The sequence below is a fragment of the Crocodylus porosus genome, unplaced genomic scaffold (assembly GCF_001723895.1).
Source record: "Crocodylus porosus isolate Cpor-Errol unplaced genomic scaffold, CroPor_comp1, whole genome shotgun sequence".
Classification (NCBI taxonomy): Eukaryota; Metazoa; Chordata; order Crocodylia; family Crocodylidae; genus Crocodylus; species Crocodylus porosus.
This window is the reverse complement of record NW_017728906.1, coordinates 69,877,168-69,895,692: the sequence shown is the minus strand read 5'-3', so window position 1 is coordinate 69,895,692 and position 18,525 is coordinate 69,877,168. Positions and strand designations below refer to the sequence as shown.

Genomic DNA, 18,525 nt, shown 5'->3' with positions numbered 1-18,525 from the left:
TTATGATTACTTAAACCAGTTTATGTGTAACTTCTGTTCCTAGGCTAACTGGTCATACCACGCACCAGCGCCACTTAGCCTACCAGAAGGGCTGCTTCTGGCTTAGGAGGTAGCCCTCTTGAAGCAACACAGTATGCTTCCTTGTGCCATAGTGGGAATGGAATACACTATATAGACAAAGCCACAATCCATTCTGATAGGATAATAACAGTTCAACCCTGTTTTACAGATGAAGAAACAGGTGAAGAAACTGACAATGCCAATAGATGTAGCTAATGAAAGTGTCTGAATTACACTTTCATGCATGTACTCAGATACATACTAATAGAAGCAATGAGAATTTACAGAGTCCTTACTTGATCAAATAATCTCAAAGAGCAAACAATACTGAGACACATCATATTGTACTTCCTAATAAATACGTAGGGAAAGAGGTATTAAATTAGAGAGGTTAAGTGACTTCTCCAAAGTCAAATACCAAGTGGTTTTCTCCCACTCTACACTTTCCAAGCCTACTGTAGTTAAGCATATGTACCTTACTGAGTGTGCTCACAATAACTTTCAGTCTCTAAAATACAGCCAGTTTTATTGCTGGCCAATTCCATCAAAGCACTGTTGCTTAAATAAATGAACATATTGATAACGATTCAACACATTTGAAATCGTGTTTATAAATTCAGTTTTTTAGTATATATGGATTTTTCCTCCTACCACAGGCTTTAAAGATAGACTTTGGCAATGAATAAATTAAAAAAAAAATACTTTCATTGGGCCATATGCAAAAATCTAAAGTCTCTAGTGACGTAGTAATTTAACAGGTATAATGATTTTCCTTCTCTCTCTTTATGAACTATAAAAATCCTTCCAAAGTTATTTGCATTTTGAATTTTAAATATAGAAGTTGAGCCATAAAAATCATGGACATTAATTGCTTTCTTTTTCTTCTTGACTTCTGTGTATATTTATATTTGAAGGCACTTGGTTAACTCAAAATCATATGCAAAGCAGAAGATAAGCATTATACTTACTAACTACATTAGCTTGCCCAGTGAAGATGGTGTACTGAAGCTCATATGAGACCACACTGAACTCATCATCCGATGTCCAGTGGACTGTGATTGTGTCATAAGAAGCTGTACAGAGTTCTTCCCTAATGGTTGGAGGGTTTGGAGCTGTGAAAAATAAAGAAGTGTTAGTGAAGGGAGCTGACTGACACAGTAGGTAAAATACCTTCCCTGTTACCATTGAGACTACAGTGGTAATTCTAGAAAGGACCTTACAACAGTATTGTGCCATTTTTGGACAGAAGTTTTTGCTTATTCATTGGTGACATGCTAAAAACTGCTACCACACATGGGGCCAAATCCTCTTATATCACAGTAACTTTAGGGTGGCTTTGCCTCAGTGTGATCAGTGGTACTGAAAACATTATTTTTGGGTAACTATCTCTGCTTATGTGACATGCTGAGTTGCTATGCAGACTTCTTACTCTTTCACTCAGAATCAAAGCTGTGGCATTTTCTTACTATAACTAGGTCTTAGTGCCAGAAGAACTGAGTGGATAGGCTGGCATGGGGCCCAATTAACTTTAATGCCTATGTAATTTCCTTGGTAGTGTGAAACCCTACATTGTAGACATACGGGACAGGAATTATCTTTTTTCCTGAGCGCTTTACAGTATATACCCCAGTGGGGCCCTAATCCTTAATTAGTGCTCCAAAGTTATCATACCACAAATAATAAATACAAAGAATAATAGTACTATTCCTCTGGGCTACAGAATGGGTCACTGAAAGAAGTAGAGGAAGTTCCTTCTAAAATGACCCAATCATCTGAATTTTCACGCTTTTGCTGTCAGTTCTCAGATCTTCACAAGCATATATTTTTACTTTAAGAAATCAATGTAAAGAAGATTATTTCTCTTGCAAAACCTTTTCTGTAAAACATTAGTTTTATTTTTTGCGTTAAATATTGTTATATTTTATCCCTTCATTGTTATGTTTATATTCAAGTATCAAAGATTCCAGCATTTTTCATTTATGTGAAAAGTGAACTGGGAGGCACATGGCAATGTTCAAAAATGTTTCATGTTATGACCATGATTTATGTTGCTTTACATATTGTAGCTGATGAGTGCATTTTTTCAAACTGAGGCCCTTAGGACATATGGATATTAACAAAAAGGGATGAAAATAAAAATAAAAGAACATTTATGGGGGAAGGGGAATATAAACACAGAACAAAGAAAAAGGGAACCATCTTCCGAAAAGGACAGCAATGTAGTTTAGAAAGTGTGTACTAACAGATTTATAAAGAGTGAGTCACATATTAAAGTGTTGCTACCACAAGCTCAAATATAAAAGATTGCTGTCTTCAATTTTTAGAGGTATCAAAAATGATTTTTAGCTATAGTATCTTGGCTTATGCTTTGCTTTTCCTTCTCTTTAGAAAAGGTATATCTTTTCTGTTCTTCTGTTTATAAAAATGTCATTAACAAGGAATTAACTGATCCATTTATCTTCGACCTCTAATTTTTTGTGGGATGCATTCAGTTGGGATCTTGTATCTTTATTTCACTTATGTGCCTAACAGAACAGAATCCTGATCCTAGTAGAGGCCCATAAACAGTGTCTTTGGACAAAGAGTAAATAAAAATTTAAGCTGCAGGGGTCAGCAACCTACAGCCCTTGGAAGACTAAGGTTGTTGTACTTGGAGGGTAAAAAGCTCTGGGTAAAAATTTTGTGGGTGAATTTCAAGATGAATTGAATGGCTAGCTCCCTTCAGTAACTTTCAAAATACCAATCTACATTTTCTTCTTCTAAGTCAGAAGAATATAGATATTACACTGCTCTGGGATCACAGAATGATTTAACACAAAGCAGGAAGTCTTACTCTTTTCCCTATACACTTATTATCTACTTAGCCATGCCTCAAAGTAAATTATATATGAGCACTTTCCTAAACACCTTTAATTTTCTAAAATAATAGATACGCAACACTGAAGATGTGCAAGGAACACTATTAAAACTGTTTTTTATGTCTTTTACAGTAGCATTGAAGTAATGCTTTAGTGTTTTTGTCCAGGAAATAACTGAGAAGCAAGGAGTTTTGTGGATGATATTTTATTGGACCAACTGCATAGTTGGGACAGATGTAAACAACTTATTGAATGCAGTCACTTGAAGAAGAATGCACTGCATTCAAAAGCTTGTCTAGGTCTATCCCAACTATCCAGTTGGTTCAATAAAAGAATAAATAGAAAAGATATGATCCACAAAAATCTTTGCCTCTTGCATACATCTGTTAAAGTAATTTAAAACTCTGAAAGCAAAATTCAGCATTAGATTTCTAAGTGCACACAGCACAATGGCAGAGATTTATCCTTATAAATTATCATAATCATAATTTATTTGCATTATCATAGTGCAAAGGAACCTTAATCAGAGACTAGGATAACCATGTGCTTTGTGACATCAAAGAGGGAACAAGTCATGCCCCATGGAGCTTACATTCTAAATCTATGATCAGGCTACTTGGAGGTGGGATTTGAACTTTTGATACTGAATAAAAGATGAGAGATGGGATGGCAATGGGCTATGAGGGGTTTTCAAAGTGGAGACAGTTCAATACAATAGAACTGGGGGGAGCAGTTGAGAGATGCATAGAGCTCAGTGACAGGGTCAAAGTAATAGGCTTCATAAGTCATCTTTGCAGCAGCACCATGGATGATATCAGAAGGGAAAGACTGCATTTGTCAAAGTCAGAGAAAAGGAAGTTGCACTATATGAGGCATAAAATAATGAGAACTGGAATAAGAGTTTTAGCTGCATGCATAGGAAAGAAAAGAAGAAAGAATTTGCAAGACTGGGATTTGCCCAGCCAAAACTTTTACAGAAAGGTCTGAATTAAAGATGGTATCTAGTATGGACTTGAGTAGCAGGCAGGATGAAAACGAGATCCACAGAGGTTGGGGAAGTAGGTATTAAAGGCTGGCTTGTCTGGGTAAGATTAAAAACTCTGCTTTAATCAAACTGGGACACGATGCATCAGTCATCCAGCAGGAAATGTCCAAAAAACTGGGCATAGATGTGGGTTGCCTTAACTTCTCATTTCCTTGATTTAGTTTTTGTGTTAAAATTCTTCTGTATACAGCAATGATTATAAACGGAGAATGACACCCTCGAGTGCCATGAAATCCTTCTAAGCATGCCACAGGTTGATAGGAGGGAAATGATTGTTCCTTCTCCCCACACATGCCAGGCCCATTTATGAAATGATAAGTGCTTAGTTCCCTCATCCCAACTCTTATGTGAGGAGGTAAGCGCTATAATAAATAGTTTCATTTTTGAGGTAGGCTGAAAAGAGCTACTGCTGCTCAGAAGAGTTATCTAGGTGTCTTGGAGCCAAAAAAGGTTGAGAACCACTAGTATGGATACATAGATACATAGATTGAATAAGGGATGGAAGGGACCTTGTAGATCATCAGGTCCGGTCCCCCTGCACTAAGCAGGAAAAGACAACTGCTCAGTCTCCTTCTGAAGGTTTCCAGGGTAGGTGACTGCACCACCACTGGAGGGAGCTTATTCCATAGTCTGGACACCCTGACTGAAGGAGTTTTTCCTGCAATTGAGCCTGATGCAGCCTTGCAGAAGCTTATACATTGCTCTTGGTCTTTCCTAGGGGTGCCCTGGCACCACCAAAACTGATGTACTCCATTGAATTATGCATTTATTTACCTTAGCATGTGTTAAGCCCTGATCAAATCACCTAAATAAAGATTGTAGAACCAACCCATTATATTAGGACAAAGTAAATTGCACATTTAACAACCCTGAACACTGCGAGCTTTTCCAAGTCTTTTACTAGCGAAACATTCTGTTTGGGTTGATACCAGGAAACTTTACTTGTAACTGATTCCCAAAGGCTAGTAGTTTGAATTGCATCTGGCTGAATATGGGAGTCCTTCAATATTGTAAAGTACTTTGAATATAAATCAGTGCACAGCGTCATTCATAACACAAATTATGACCTATAGAGTTAGAATTTGGTGTCTATTTCTACATTGGTCCAGGTATTATGTGTCCATCCTTCACAAAACTCAGATTATATTCCCCTTCATGTTCATTTAACTATGCTGGCCAATCCATAGTTGGGGCCCAGTCAAAGCTCTACCCATTCCACTATTGTCTAACCATTACCTGTAGAGGCTGCTCCCGCTCTTTGTGTTGCCATCTGCGACAGGCATAAACCATAAAGGGGACTACTGGATAGCCTAGGAGGAATGGCCAAGTGGACAACTCTATCCGCAGCATTTTACAAGTGAATTAAATGTTTCCAAAATACCTGTAAGATAATCAAGGCATTCCAGCAACTTCTTCTCCCTGGTGAAGTCAAGTGCAAAGGTATCAAAAGTATCGTTGAGATTAATTTCTGGGATTAGAACCTGGGAGGATGCGGTAGCCATGGAAACCCTATAATGAAAAAAGGTCCTTTACTACAAGAATGCAGTAGCTTTCACATTTCTTGTCTGATAAACATTACAATTCCATAACCATTATGAGCAACTCAAGTAGTCCAAGTAATATTTTACAACCATTTTAAACACACTAATAAATTCGAGCCCTGTCCTATAGTCCCTAGTCTTATGAAAAAATCTGCAGGATGAGACTCTTACCTAATTGCCTCCCCTATGCCATGTTAAACTACTTTACCGTCTTAACTAAACAATTATTAAACTTCAATATGTTTAAAAAACAAAATATTTCTTCTTTTCTTTTCTCCTAGTGAACTACTCTTTAGTAGTATTTTTATTTGCTGTTGCTGCTGCTGTTTTTTGAACAAACCTGACAGATGCTGTATCTTTCTCAACTGCAGCCTTGACAAATAATGTTTTGCTCCAGGCATTCTCTTACACTTCTGTCTCAAAAACTGTTTTCAGTAGAAACCATCACCCTCTCCAGTGGCTAGCGATGTCGCACTAATTTTAACTCCATAAAGTACAGCACAAAGACAAGGCAAACATGTCAGGATAGCTTATTATGAAAGGTTTTTACTGTATAGCACGCATGAATAATAATGTTCCTTTCAAAACTGAAATTCATTCTTGTTTAGTTCATGTCAAAAACTGTAATTTCCCCCCCCCAGCAAACATCATACATCTATAGATGCAGGGTTTTGAGTTTGCCTCTCCTTCCTCCCGCCTCAGCACCTGCCTCCAAGAAAATTCGGTCCAAGATGGATGTTTCATTTAGAACTTATCAGCTCAGTACCTCAAAGCATGTCAATCGTATTAGGAGTGTAAGTGGATTGCTATGTTTACAGAGATTCAGAAGAGAATTTGTATCTACTTAAACCAAGAGATTTAGCTTTCTGCTATACATCGGGGATTAGTTAACTGCCTCCATTTGAAGAAAGATACAGTTTTCAATAAACTGCACTTGTCTGTCATTCATGACACATGACAGATGAAAGTAGTTTGAGTGCTCCAAAGAGTACTGTTCCCAAAACAATTTTTTTTGCTGTAGACTTAGCTTCTGAAACCCTATTGCTTTTACTCCTGAGAACTGAATTTTTCTGAATCTCTTTCTTGCTTTACTTCACATGATTTTTTTTTAAAGTGCAATAGGAGTGGATTAAATCAGGACTGTCTGATTTTCTGAGTGGCTGGGGGTTGTAGAAGAAGCTGGAGCAAAGGGAGAAGTGGGAGAGGAGCAGCACCTGGCCTGTGAGCCTGGAGGCCGTAGGGTAACATGCACAGGCTTCATGGAGCCAGCAGGCCACTAGCTGGACTGACCTGGATTAAATCTGTTTCAGCACCCATCTTGCCAAACCTGAGCATGGCCTCTTTTGGGAAAACTGTAATTAAACAATCTTCAGCATTGGTTCTGTTGTGGACATGGCTGATTCCCAAGCAATTATGCTAGTGTGAATGACACATATAAGAACTTCAATTGTAAGTGTCCGTCGCACTGGCTATACAGTGGGAAGATCCTTGTAGTTTTCGCTAGCAGGAGATTTGCAGTGTCGCCTTAAACTCTCTGCTTCTAATGGAAAAGTCACATTCATTTCCTCTGGATCCTACTCTGGCTGAAATCAATGGAATCAATGGAAACCTTATACTGATGTTGCTTGGAAGGACAGAACCAGGTATCTAAGCAGACCAGCTTCTGAGGGTACCTCACCATGACCTGCACTTTATGAAAAGGGTGTTTGTAATAGTCCTGCCTAACATGACATTTAAGGCCTAGTGATGGTGTATACAGGCTTTGCTGAACCCCAGGAATGAAAACTGTCTGTGTATAGGCTACTAGCAGATATGATAAGGGAGCGGGGGTATGACATGACAGTGTAGTCACTGATTGTTGGGGCACTTGGAGTAAGGGGCCTAAGCTATGAGAGCATCCAAAGAGTCTGCAGAGTATCCTGCCACTACTTGAAGCTGATGAAGCACCTCATGGTAACCAACACCATCAAATGGTCAAAGGACATCTACATTAAGCATATTACAAGCCATCACCAGTATGAAGAGAGCCATCTGAAATCACCTGCTATAAGTGAGAGTTGGGGGACTGACTGAATACCACCCCCCCACCCCAACATAGACCTGCGAAGACTGCTGAGGCCTTTGAATATTTCCCCACCCTACACTGCATGCTAAAACTGGTGATTTGGAAATCCTTACAATCTTACAAAATTTGTACCAATGTAGTTACCTCATGTAGGGTCCTATATTTCTTTTTTACATAGCATAGTGTTGAAAGTTTATAACCAGTTTACCTGAGGCTGCAGGTAAGCTGAATGACTAGCTGCATCAATGTATACTGATTATGTGCCTAGGTAGCTACAATACATGGGGTCCTGTGTTGTCTTCCAAATCTATCAAGTTGTGTAATTACTATCATTTTAATCTTTTCTTAATACGTATGATAGGGTCCATTTTAGGTTGATTTGGTGACCCACAGCTGAAGCCCTAATAGCAGGGAGGATCTATGCTGTGGGCCCTACTTGCAGAGGTACATTTCATTTTCCCCAGTCCTCCTTCCTATGCTTCAGCCTTATTTTACTAAGGCTTTATGAAGAGAAAATGAATTTTAGTCATAGTGAATAACTCATTAAGAGCTCCTGTGCAATACAGTCTTTACTATGCATGATTACCCATTGTGTTTCTGACAGAAAATTTTAGGCTGCAATTATTTTGAAATGTGTCCTGGAAGAAATACAATGAATATAATTTCAAGAAATTGGTTCAGTTGCTGGAGCTCAAGGCCCTGTATAGTTTCTATATATACCCTACAAGCAAAGATAGGGCTTCTCATCACACGAGAATATAACTTATTCACCACAAAGTATTCTTCTGTTTCAAACAAACGTAGCTTCTTTTTCCATTTACAGTATGCCTGTGAGCACCTTAGGAATTTTCTCAAATGTATTTACTAGCTGAAATCATTCATTGATTTGGAGGTTATTTATCTAACTACAACTACCAAACTATGATATGCAAAAAGTGATTGGACTCATAGGTCAACTGGTGTCATTTCTCTTCTGTGACTGGATGAATACATCTCTTGCAATTGGGTTTATGATGCAAATATGAAAGTTGACAAGCTTAAAGGAGACTTTCTGTGAATATTCCCTGACACACATTTAAAATGTATCAGATCTGTACACATTGTTGTTCAAGCATATTCATAAAAGCTGATATTTTATTACCTTGGTCATGTTGAATTGTAGCTTAGTATGTAAATAGTCCCATTAACTTCAATTGGACCACAAGTGTGTCAGAATCTAGTCAAGAAAGAGAGTTCAGAAGGGCGGGGGGTCTAACCCTGCAAAATCAAATTGAGGTTCGAAATTTACAGGGTCTAATGAGCATGCTTAGTTTTACTACTGGTGTCAAGGGGACCAATTCACAGTGAAGAAATTAAAACACGCTTTAGTCTTTTCAGGGTTAGATTTATTTTGTATTCCAAAGAACAGTGACAGTCTAATGCTTCTGGTTTGTATTAGAAATTAGGTGGAGGAACACGAAGTTCTGGGATTTTACAAATCTGCAAAGGGAGTGTCATGGAGGAAAGGCAAGTTGAAGAATAAAAGAGATAAAACCAGGGAGCCTTATGCTGGGCTGAATTAAATGAAGATCTAAAGTGAACTTGTAGATAACAAAAGAACATTTGGGCAAAGAGAGAGGCAGGACTACCTACTTTTTCTAACATACTTTTTACTCATCATTGTCAAAGATACAAACACACTTTTAAATTACTTCTAGGTTGGTTAGAAAATTTCCAGCAACATTTTCATTGGAACCGTATTCCATGGAAATCAAAATGTTCCATGGAACTGTTGGTTTTTACAAAACTGACACAGAAACGAGGCAGGGTGACTTCAAACACCTCAGTAAGACCTCTTAAGCTCACATCTTGACAGCCCAGTCTGTCTCCTTGCTAAGCCTTGCTCCTTATTAAGATACCTGGCATGCTGATAAACTAGAAAATACGAGAACCCTGGCTTCTATGCACACAACTCCTCAGTAGCTCAGGGAACCAGGTCTTGTAGAGCCCCAACTCCAGGGCAATCTCTAGTAGGCTGCTCCAGAACTGGAGCTCCCACCCTCCTCAGGTGGTGTGGTCCCTTGTCTGTGAGGCCAAGCAACGTGGGGAGCCCCAGAAACATTCCAGAATTCCCTTTCTACAGGAAATTTCATTTTTCATGCTATTTTCAATTTTTCCATGAAGCAGGAATTACAGTTTCCAAATACATCTAATTATCACTGTATTTATTACTGGACTACTTAGAACCTACTGGTTTTCATGTACAAACACACAACACCATTCATCTGTGGATGATAAAGCTGTTGTAATACCTAAAGCAATAGGCCTTTCTTTTTTAAATAGTTGTTTGATTTGATAACATAGAAAGGCCCTGACCATTTCAAAGCAATGCAAATTATGGTTAGTTTGGGATTTTTATGGCTCCCCCCAGAGAAACACTTGAAGACCACCAGCCTTGTTTGGTTTCTCAGAGTACTCCCTAAATCCAGCTTAGTTATGGCTTCTCGAGGACTAACTCCTGACCTTCCCTAGCTCTCCATGACCCTGCCTCAGAAAACTACCTTTCAGTTCTCCTCCAAAGGTTGTGTACCAAGGCCACGTGAAGCATCAATATGACTAGCTACTCAATTCCTTTGATGCTGGAGGTAGTTCTGATCTGTCCAGCAAGTGGGTAGTTTTAGACTTTAGCAAGGACTCTATTAACCATTCTTTCCTCATGTACAGTCAGCAAAACTAGAGCATTATTATTATAACACAAATACATTTAAAATAGAAATATTACAATAAAAAACCACAGTCTGTCACAGGCTTAAAGCAATTTGTTTCCCTTTCTTAGTCTATGAAAGCATTTACACTGGACTAAGAAAGGCAAGAGGCCAAACATAACTAATCAGCCACACTAATTTATGCTCTTGCACCTTTCAGAAGGAAATTCCCCAGCAGCTTATGCTTTACCTTTCAGTAATGTTTTTAGCAGTCTGCAGGAAGCGAGCATGATCATTTTCCTTTAGCGACTGCTCAGCCTGAGAGATGAGAGATGTAGAGCGTTCAATACACTGTTTGCAGTTTGCAATCTGCTGGGCCAGTTTTCTCAACCTTACCACCTTGAAAAAAACATAAGAAAACAGTCATATCTACGTGCTCACAAATGACATTAGCTTTTACCCATTGCTTTTAGTTTAACCTGTAGCTACATTGCAAATACGGTGCTAAGATGAATAGTTTAGCTGACAAGACAGACATTGCCTTGTTAACCAAGTAAAGGCCATGTAATGTTTCAAAAGAGGAAAGACTTGTTCATTTTACCTCAACGTTTGCCATACAGAAAACACCAGGGGAGAGCCAAAACAAGTACAGCTGGCCTATTTTCCTTCAGATGAAATGTCATTTCCTGGCACTTTCTGCTTACATGATAACTAAAGGCTATTTTGATAACCATTTCCCTGAAGTAATGAAAATTGTGTTAAAAGCAGCTTACAAGGTTAGGATCTTATTCCTGAGTTGATTTACATAAAAAATGACCAAAAAACAAACCTCAGCTAAAAGTACACTTCACTTTTACTTACTGTAAAATGACACGCTTCACTTTTACTGACAATGTCCATTCACCCTTTTCATGCTTTCCTGTTGCTGTCCCATGGAGAGAATTTACTGAGATGAAAGCAAAGTTAAAAATGAAGAACTGATCTGTGTTTCTAGTGCACAGAGGAAAGTCTGTATCCTGGACACAGGCAGTTAGGAAATCCACATGGCATGACGCTGTAGTGGAAGAGGAATGTTAGAGAGGGGACCGATCAATCTGCCTTTTAGGGTGAATGCTGGCTCCTGAGCCCTCTTGATTCCTGAGAGCTCTGAGAGTTCTTCCTGTTGCTATAACATCGTCATCATCACCACCACTCCCACCATATAGTTCTAGCATGAGAGGGTTCAAACAAAAGAAAAACTTCGGGCCCCAGAGGGCCATTAAGCTATATAAATATCAGGAAATGAGTAGATGGATCAATACTTAATAAATTATTAAAATATAACAAAAACTCTGAGGTTGCTATTAATTAATCACTAAACATTGTGGTTTCTGGCTTTAATTCCAGATATAAACCTGATGAGAGTAAAGCATCTTGAATAAAGTTGAGAGTCCACATGCGGCCATTTTAGGACAATGAAATACAACAACAAACATAAAATATTGCCTTAAGGAAACTTTAAAATAGTCAAGTCCAAAATCCTTTAGTATTGATGTTTTCCAATTACACAAATAATAAAAAGAGAAAAATGGCTCGTTTCTATTGTGATTCATGTCACTGGATATTTACTCTGCTTGCTTGTCCAAATATTCAAATGAAACACACATTTGTTAGCAGCTCCTCAAAGAAAAAATAATCTCAGAATAGATTTTTAGTATACTTTGTTATTGGTATAACCTAATAGCATCCTTTCCTGCAAAATATTAAGAGCTAGACTCTGTAGCCATTTATGACGGTACTTATGATGGTGAACAATTTGTAATAGAAGTAGTCCCACTGAAACCAGTGGGCTAACAATATAACGGGATCATACTGTGACCCTAATTCTCTCAAGGATGCACTGTAACCTGGAAATAGCTAAGAAGCAAAGTGTTTGTTTAAATAGTCCATGTGTACTTGAGAGAGAGATTATAGATGTTATGACTGTTTCATGGGCAGCAAAACATATTCTCTGAGTTCATTCAAGATGAGACACAACTGCAGCATATAACATCACAGACAGTGAGGCTAGGGACAGACATTTCACATAAACCATTTTAAGTGATCAGAAACTGGGTTAAACCTGTAATAGAACAGATGTTCAATGCGCACAAACCAGTTTGATAATGGCTGGAACCGGTTTGAGATAAACCTGGTTGAATGTAGTATCAGACTTAAGTGATTTGGCTCAAACCAGTTTATGCAATGTCTGTCCCAGACCCTTCGCTGGTTTTAAGTTAAATCAGGCACTCCTAGCATCCTGGCATGCACTGTGGTCTGGGTGGGGCTCTCTGCTCCACAGCAGGGCTGGCCCCTCCTGTCTGCTTCCTGGCTGCAGATCTGGCAGAGACTTGCAGGCACAGCAGTGTCTGCCTACTCTCTCCCTCCCCTCCACACTCTGCAAATCAGGTATTCCCCCATCCCTCACAGACACTACTCAGCATTAGCTAGCAAATCACATGCTGGCTACCTCTGACTGTGGCACACGGAACAAAGGTAGTATCAAGAGGTAGCTGGTAATGTCCCTCTGTTGTTTTCTTAATGGGGTGATAAACACTAAGCTAGGGATGATAAACATTCCCTTCTGGTCTGTTTAGGAGGGGAGAGATTAGGAAGTCCTCCCTAATCACAGCATCCTGTCAGGGCCTGGCCATGCCCTCCTCAGTTCAGTGTTATGAAAGGGGAGGGAGGGCTGGTCTAGCATCCCCTGGCTTCTAGCCTGGGCCACTGCAGGCATGTGCCTGCATTTTTGGCATGTCTGTTTTGTTACAAAACTGATTTAGCCTAGCCAGGTTAGACTAACCTGGAAAGATTGAATCTGTTCAGGCTCAGCCTTTTTGAATGTCTGTCCCTGAAACCTGAAAGGCTGAACATAGGTACATGATAATTTACTCTTGAAGGTGTTCAGTGTAGGTGCTTGAACCACCTCCACTGGCAGACTGTTCCAGACCTGTTCCAGATGATTAATCTGGAAAGAAATAACTTCCGTTCCCCTACTGCACGACTGACCACTACATACAATCCATTTAATCCATTTGATAGTATTAGAAATAAAATATGTTAAGGGTTGAGCTGCAGCATAGTGACAGGTCCATCTCAGGGAGAATAGCTGTATCACAACGTCTGACTCTGACCTCTGGTATGCTGGTATATATCTGGAATGACTCAGTTTGATTCCATGGGATTAGTACAAATTTTCACTGGGGTATTTGACCCCAGAGTCTAGCTCAGTGAGATCTTTTAAAGATTTAGTCCATATGTTGAGCATACTTTATGAACAGAAAGTTTTGTATTAACTTTAATAAAAGCATGGTTGTTCCCATTGTACAGAAACATAGCCAAGAAGGTTCCACAAAAGACTGTCTTCTCATCTTGAAATGAGCTGTGTTTGGTTAACAAAATGAAGTTCAGCTTTTGTCAAATAACAAATGGAAATGGTAGTCTTCAAATATGTTTAAATCATCCCTTTGCCTAAAGCTTTTTTATTTCAAGTTAATTGGAATATCTTGACAGCTAAGTGAACCATTTAATCTGCCCTTGACTTTATTTCTTTTTGGAGTTCTTCCCACACAAGAAGAGTTTATGTTTGACTCTTCAGCTACCTTGGCAATTAGAAATAAATAGTATCTACTGAAAAGAACAAGAATAATGAAATAAAAGTAAAGTACCTCTGGATTTATCAAGTGCCTAGATCACCAGTTTTAAAGTGTGCCTCTAAAACAGAGGTAGGCTATTATTTGGGCTTATGGGACACTTAATGAGTTTTGGTGGGCTGTCCAGACACTTCTCTCTCCCTCTCCCCTTCCTTCCCTCTCAGAACTGTGACCACTGCAGAAGCCTGAGTCCTTCTGTAGCTTTAGCATGATGCACTCTCTCCCTCCCCCACAACTGGAGACCATCTGCCCACAGTTTAGCACCCCTCCAACCTGCCTTGAGTCTGGACCTAGCAGCTGCTGGCCACATCCACAGCTGCCCAAATGCAGCTGGCAGCTTCTGGGTTGGGACTCTGGGTGTGGAAGGAAGGATGGGGCAGCTGCATTTGGGCAGCTATAGACATGACTGGCTGCTGCCAGGTGCAGACTTGGGGGTGGGGGTATGCTATGGCAGCAGCCAGGTTCATGCTTCCATGAGAGAGTTAGTGCCTGCCATGCCTGAAGCAGCTCTGGCCACCTGGCATCATGTGGCTGCCAGAGCTGAAGCTGCCACCCGCCCATGGGTTGGATCTAGTGATTTGGTAGGCACCCATCTACAGGTCAGATCCAATCAATTGGCAGGCTGGATCCAGTCCATGGGCCATATTTTGCCCATCTCTACTCTAAATTTTGTCTTGTTTATTCAGTTTACACTAGTAACCACTGTATTGCAGTAGTTAACCAGTGGTATTCAACTTACATTCCTTTTATTTTTATGGGGCATATACACAGTATGATTACTACAAAGAACTTTACTCCAGATTTTACTGGAAGTTTAGTTTTAGTAAGGAGCTGACAAATGAGCAGCTGTGCCAAACTGGGCAACGTTCCCTCTAAGCTGCACAATGTGCATAGCTGCGCAAGCACACCAGGCAGCACCCCATGAGCATGCCTGGGTGGCCATGCACTCCACACAGTTTAGAGGGAATGCTGAAACTGGTTGTTTGCCTTTCAATAGATGCTATTATAGTACCTGGCCAATAGCTGAAGGGGGAGCTGATTTGTCTCAAACACAACTATTCTATAGTAAAACTGGAGACACAAGGGCTTGGTACAGACATTCAAAAAGCCTGAGGCATAATTGATTTAACTTATGTGGCTTCAGTAAGTGACATTGTTTATATCAGTAGTGAACAGAACACACATTTGCCTTTTGGTGGGGGAGCAAATCTTAGACCAGGTTTTGCATTTTTAAACTAGTCCATGTGTGCTGAACTTCTGTTCTGTTACTGGTATAGACTGGTTTCCAACCACTTATACAGGTAAAAGTGTAATGTCTGTACCTGGCCAAGGTATAAAGTTCCTGTTCAACTTTCTCCAGTGTAAATTACTTCTGACCACCTCAACAGTAACCTTACACAGGAATACAGCACTTTCTCTAGAGTAAATGCTGTGCATCGTGGGTCCACTTTACTTTTCCTGCAAGGTAAATTAAGGATACTCCAAAGAACTGTCTGGCCACACCCTCAGATAACAAAAATCTCATGACATTTCCTGTAAAAAACAAGAAAATTCTTTGAAATGAATTCTTCAGGTTGGGAGACTTGTCCTGTATAAATATGTAAAGAAAATAATTACATTTCATATTGAATAAAACTGTGCAGATAACTGGTGTCTAGGGACATTTATAGAGGTGCTCTGGGAGTCTGGGGGGGAACATTTTAATTAGACCGGCTTTGAGAGCTGCTCTAATTTCAAGTGCTGAGAGTGTCATGTGTATCAGCGTTCCTATGCTGAAAAATGGCAGCAGGGGTGCTTTAACTAAAGCTCATTCAACAAGCTTTAGTTAAAGCACCCCCACTGCCATTTTTGAGCACAGGGATGCTAATATACATGATGCTGGAGTCTACTGCATCACAGTAATTACCAAGTTCTGGCAGACTCTATTAATTAAGTCTGCTCCAACACGCTGCAATTACAGCATGTCACAGCAGCCTCCCTGCATGTATATAGGTGCTTTAGGATAGCAGATCCATTGGTACAGTAAATTCTTGCTATGCTCAAATGCCTTCAGACCTCTGAAAATCTGAACAGAGCTTCTGTTAGCCCATTATTTTTTTACAGTGAAATCAGTTCTGGGTTAAAAAAAATGATATACATAATATCACATCAAATAAAGACCGTAAAATCAAAACTGTGTAGAGCATGATTAATAGTAAGCAAGAAGCCACTTCAAATGATGATGGTTTATCCAATGAATGTTGACAGCAGGCAGTTGCTCTCTTCACCTAAAAGCAGTAGCTGCCAAGGAGTATGAATAGACTGTTGCCAGTATTTATTAACAGTACATTAGGTCAACAAATCATAGAAGTTACAGAGTATGAAGAAACACTGTTGACCCATGTTATAACCTTTCCTGGTAGAATCCTTACCTTCCCTTCCTTGATTTTGGTTCCAATGATCTGCCGTCTTTGCTGAATTATTTCAATGAGTTGGTCACATTCCTCCATTAGTTTTGTTTCTTGTCGTGATGCATTTACCTACAGAACAAGTTATCTCAGTTAGAAAAGTTCTGGCTACCTTTTTTTTTTTAATTTAAATTTTATTTTAATCTCCTTGCATTTTTTTCAACTTGCTTTGTAAAATGTGTTTTGCTTCCATTCCCATGTCTGGACCTGTGAAATAAAAATATTTAAACTGTCTGCTTGTGCCATTGTATGAAATGTTGCTAGAAAAAATGAAACTCATCAGGTGTTTTTAAGACAAGTCAGATAAGGCCTGATCCTGCAGTGCTTTGAGTGACCTCAATTCCAGATAATATAAGTGAAAATTGCAGGCCTTTATTATAGGTGTTTAGCACTTCACAGGATCAAGCTGAATGAAGGGTTCAAATAAAGAATATTAATAAAGCTTATTAATATATGCATGCACACAGGTCAATTACATCTGTTTGGCATTTCTTGCCATTGTTTCTCAGTAAGGAGAAGTATTAAGTGATTTTGTTTGAACACACACACATGTATTAAATAAATAAGGGCTTGTCAAGAAATCTCTTCTTAAACTGTTTTTCATTGGAAAAATTGACAAAAAAGCATGAGCTTTCCATGGAAAATGTTGATGTAATGTCAAAAAAATGAAATCCTTCAAACAAAAAAGGTGTTTGTTTTTCAGCCAAAAAGTTTTTAGCTTTTCAGTTGCTCAATGAAAAGTCAACATTTCCAAGGAGGACAAAAGAATAACTTTCCAACCAGTTCTGACATTATATATATATCCATAATATATACATACATAGACATATACACGTGCGCGCGCGCACACACACACACATAATACACACATATGTAGACATATGTACGTGTGTGTGAAAAGCAATAATCATTGCTGCTGTATCACCCCTATAAGCTGGAAAGAAAAGGATACTATACTTATTACTGGAGAGAAACGCTAGCCATTCATCAAAATGTGTTTATTACAAACTTTTATAGAACCAAATGCTTAAAGAGGAGGATAGTAGGCTGTTGTGATTGATCTTTTTGCTATTGTATATATACCACAGGAGAGTACAGTACAAACAAATATACAGCCAGTTCCCTGCTAGGAGGAAATTACAGTCCAAGACCCCAATTCAGTAAGGTCCTTAGATTTGCATTTATCTTTAAGTACGTTAGAAGTCCCTCAAACCCTTTAAATTAAGCTCCTATGCTTAATTGGATCTGGGCCAATTTTGCAAAAGTCCCTCTAATTGGAATTGCTTTTGTGTTTAGTCCAGTTTGTTTCCAAAAGCCTGATTTCATTAACATGTAGCTAATTCCCCATACTCCCCTCAAAAAACTTCATAAAATTAAGGTTTAAGAACATATTCAATAGTCTTCAAATATTAAAGAAGGAAATGGTCTCATAAAACATATATTTTTAATATTAAAATACCATTTGGTAGAGCTGTGCGAAACACCATTATTTCGTTTCGATGTCCGTTTCACCATTTTGAAGGGACAGTGTTTTATTCCATTCTTTCATTTACTTTCAAAGCATTGCTCCATTTCATTTAATCGAAACTGTTTTGCTGTTTCGAAGTTTTGCCCATTGGCTATAATGGGGAATCATGAAAATGCCTAAAACGCTGTCATTTCTTGCCTGATTTGGATGAAAATTGCAGGGATGGTAGCCCCTTCAGAGGGCATGAAGCCTGCCAAGTTCCAAGGAGATAGTTGCAGAGGTTTCTGGGAAACTGGACCTCAAACTGTTCAAAGTAAAACTCCTGGCACTTGCTGGCAGAGGCAGCCTCCTGTCATTTGGTGTACAGATCTGGGGGCTTGCAAGCATGGAGACCAGCAACTGGCCTCATGTCCTCTCCACATTGCTCCAGGCCCAGCCCCACGCCCCCACCTCCTGCCGCCACTCTAGGTCTTGCCCCGCTCTCCCCCCCTGCTGCTCTGGGTCTTGCCCTCCTCCCCCTGCCCTCCTGCTGCCTTTCTGGGTGGTGTCCCACTCCCTTTGCTGCTCTGTGTTCATCCCTGATCCACACCCCCTCCCTGCCACTCCGTGTTCAAGGGAGCATCATGCACAGCTGCGCAGGAGCGTGGTAGCACACAGTTACAGACCTTGATGTGAGGAGTGACCAA

General features: G+C 39.5%; 1 protein-coding gene across 6 annotated transcripts in view; it reads right to left on the bottom strand.

The window, feature by feature from the left end:
* MID1 (midline 1) overlaps positions 1–18,525 on the bottom strand; it is a 384,302-nt gene that overhangs the window by 25,470 nt on the left and 340,307 nt on the right. For all 6 annotated transcript variants that reach the window (XM_019529341.1, XM_019529339.1, XM_019529338.1 and 3 more), the window contains 4 exons: positions 16,336–16,443; positions 10,504–10,652; positions 5,345–5,472; positions 1,029–1,172 (listed from right to left, as the gene is read on the bottom strand). In XM_019529341.1, coding sequence (XP_019384886.1) covers positions 1,029–1,172; positions 5,345–5,472; positions 10,504–10,652; positions 16,336–16,443 — 529 coding nt within the window. The remainder of the gene's footprint in view (positions 1–1,028; positions 1,173–5,344; positions 5,473–10,503; positions 10,653–16,335; positions 16,444–18,525) is intronic.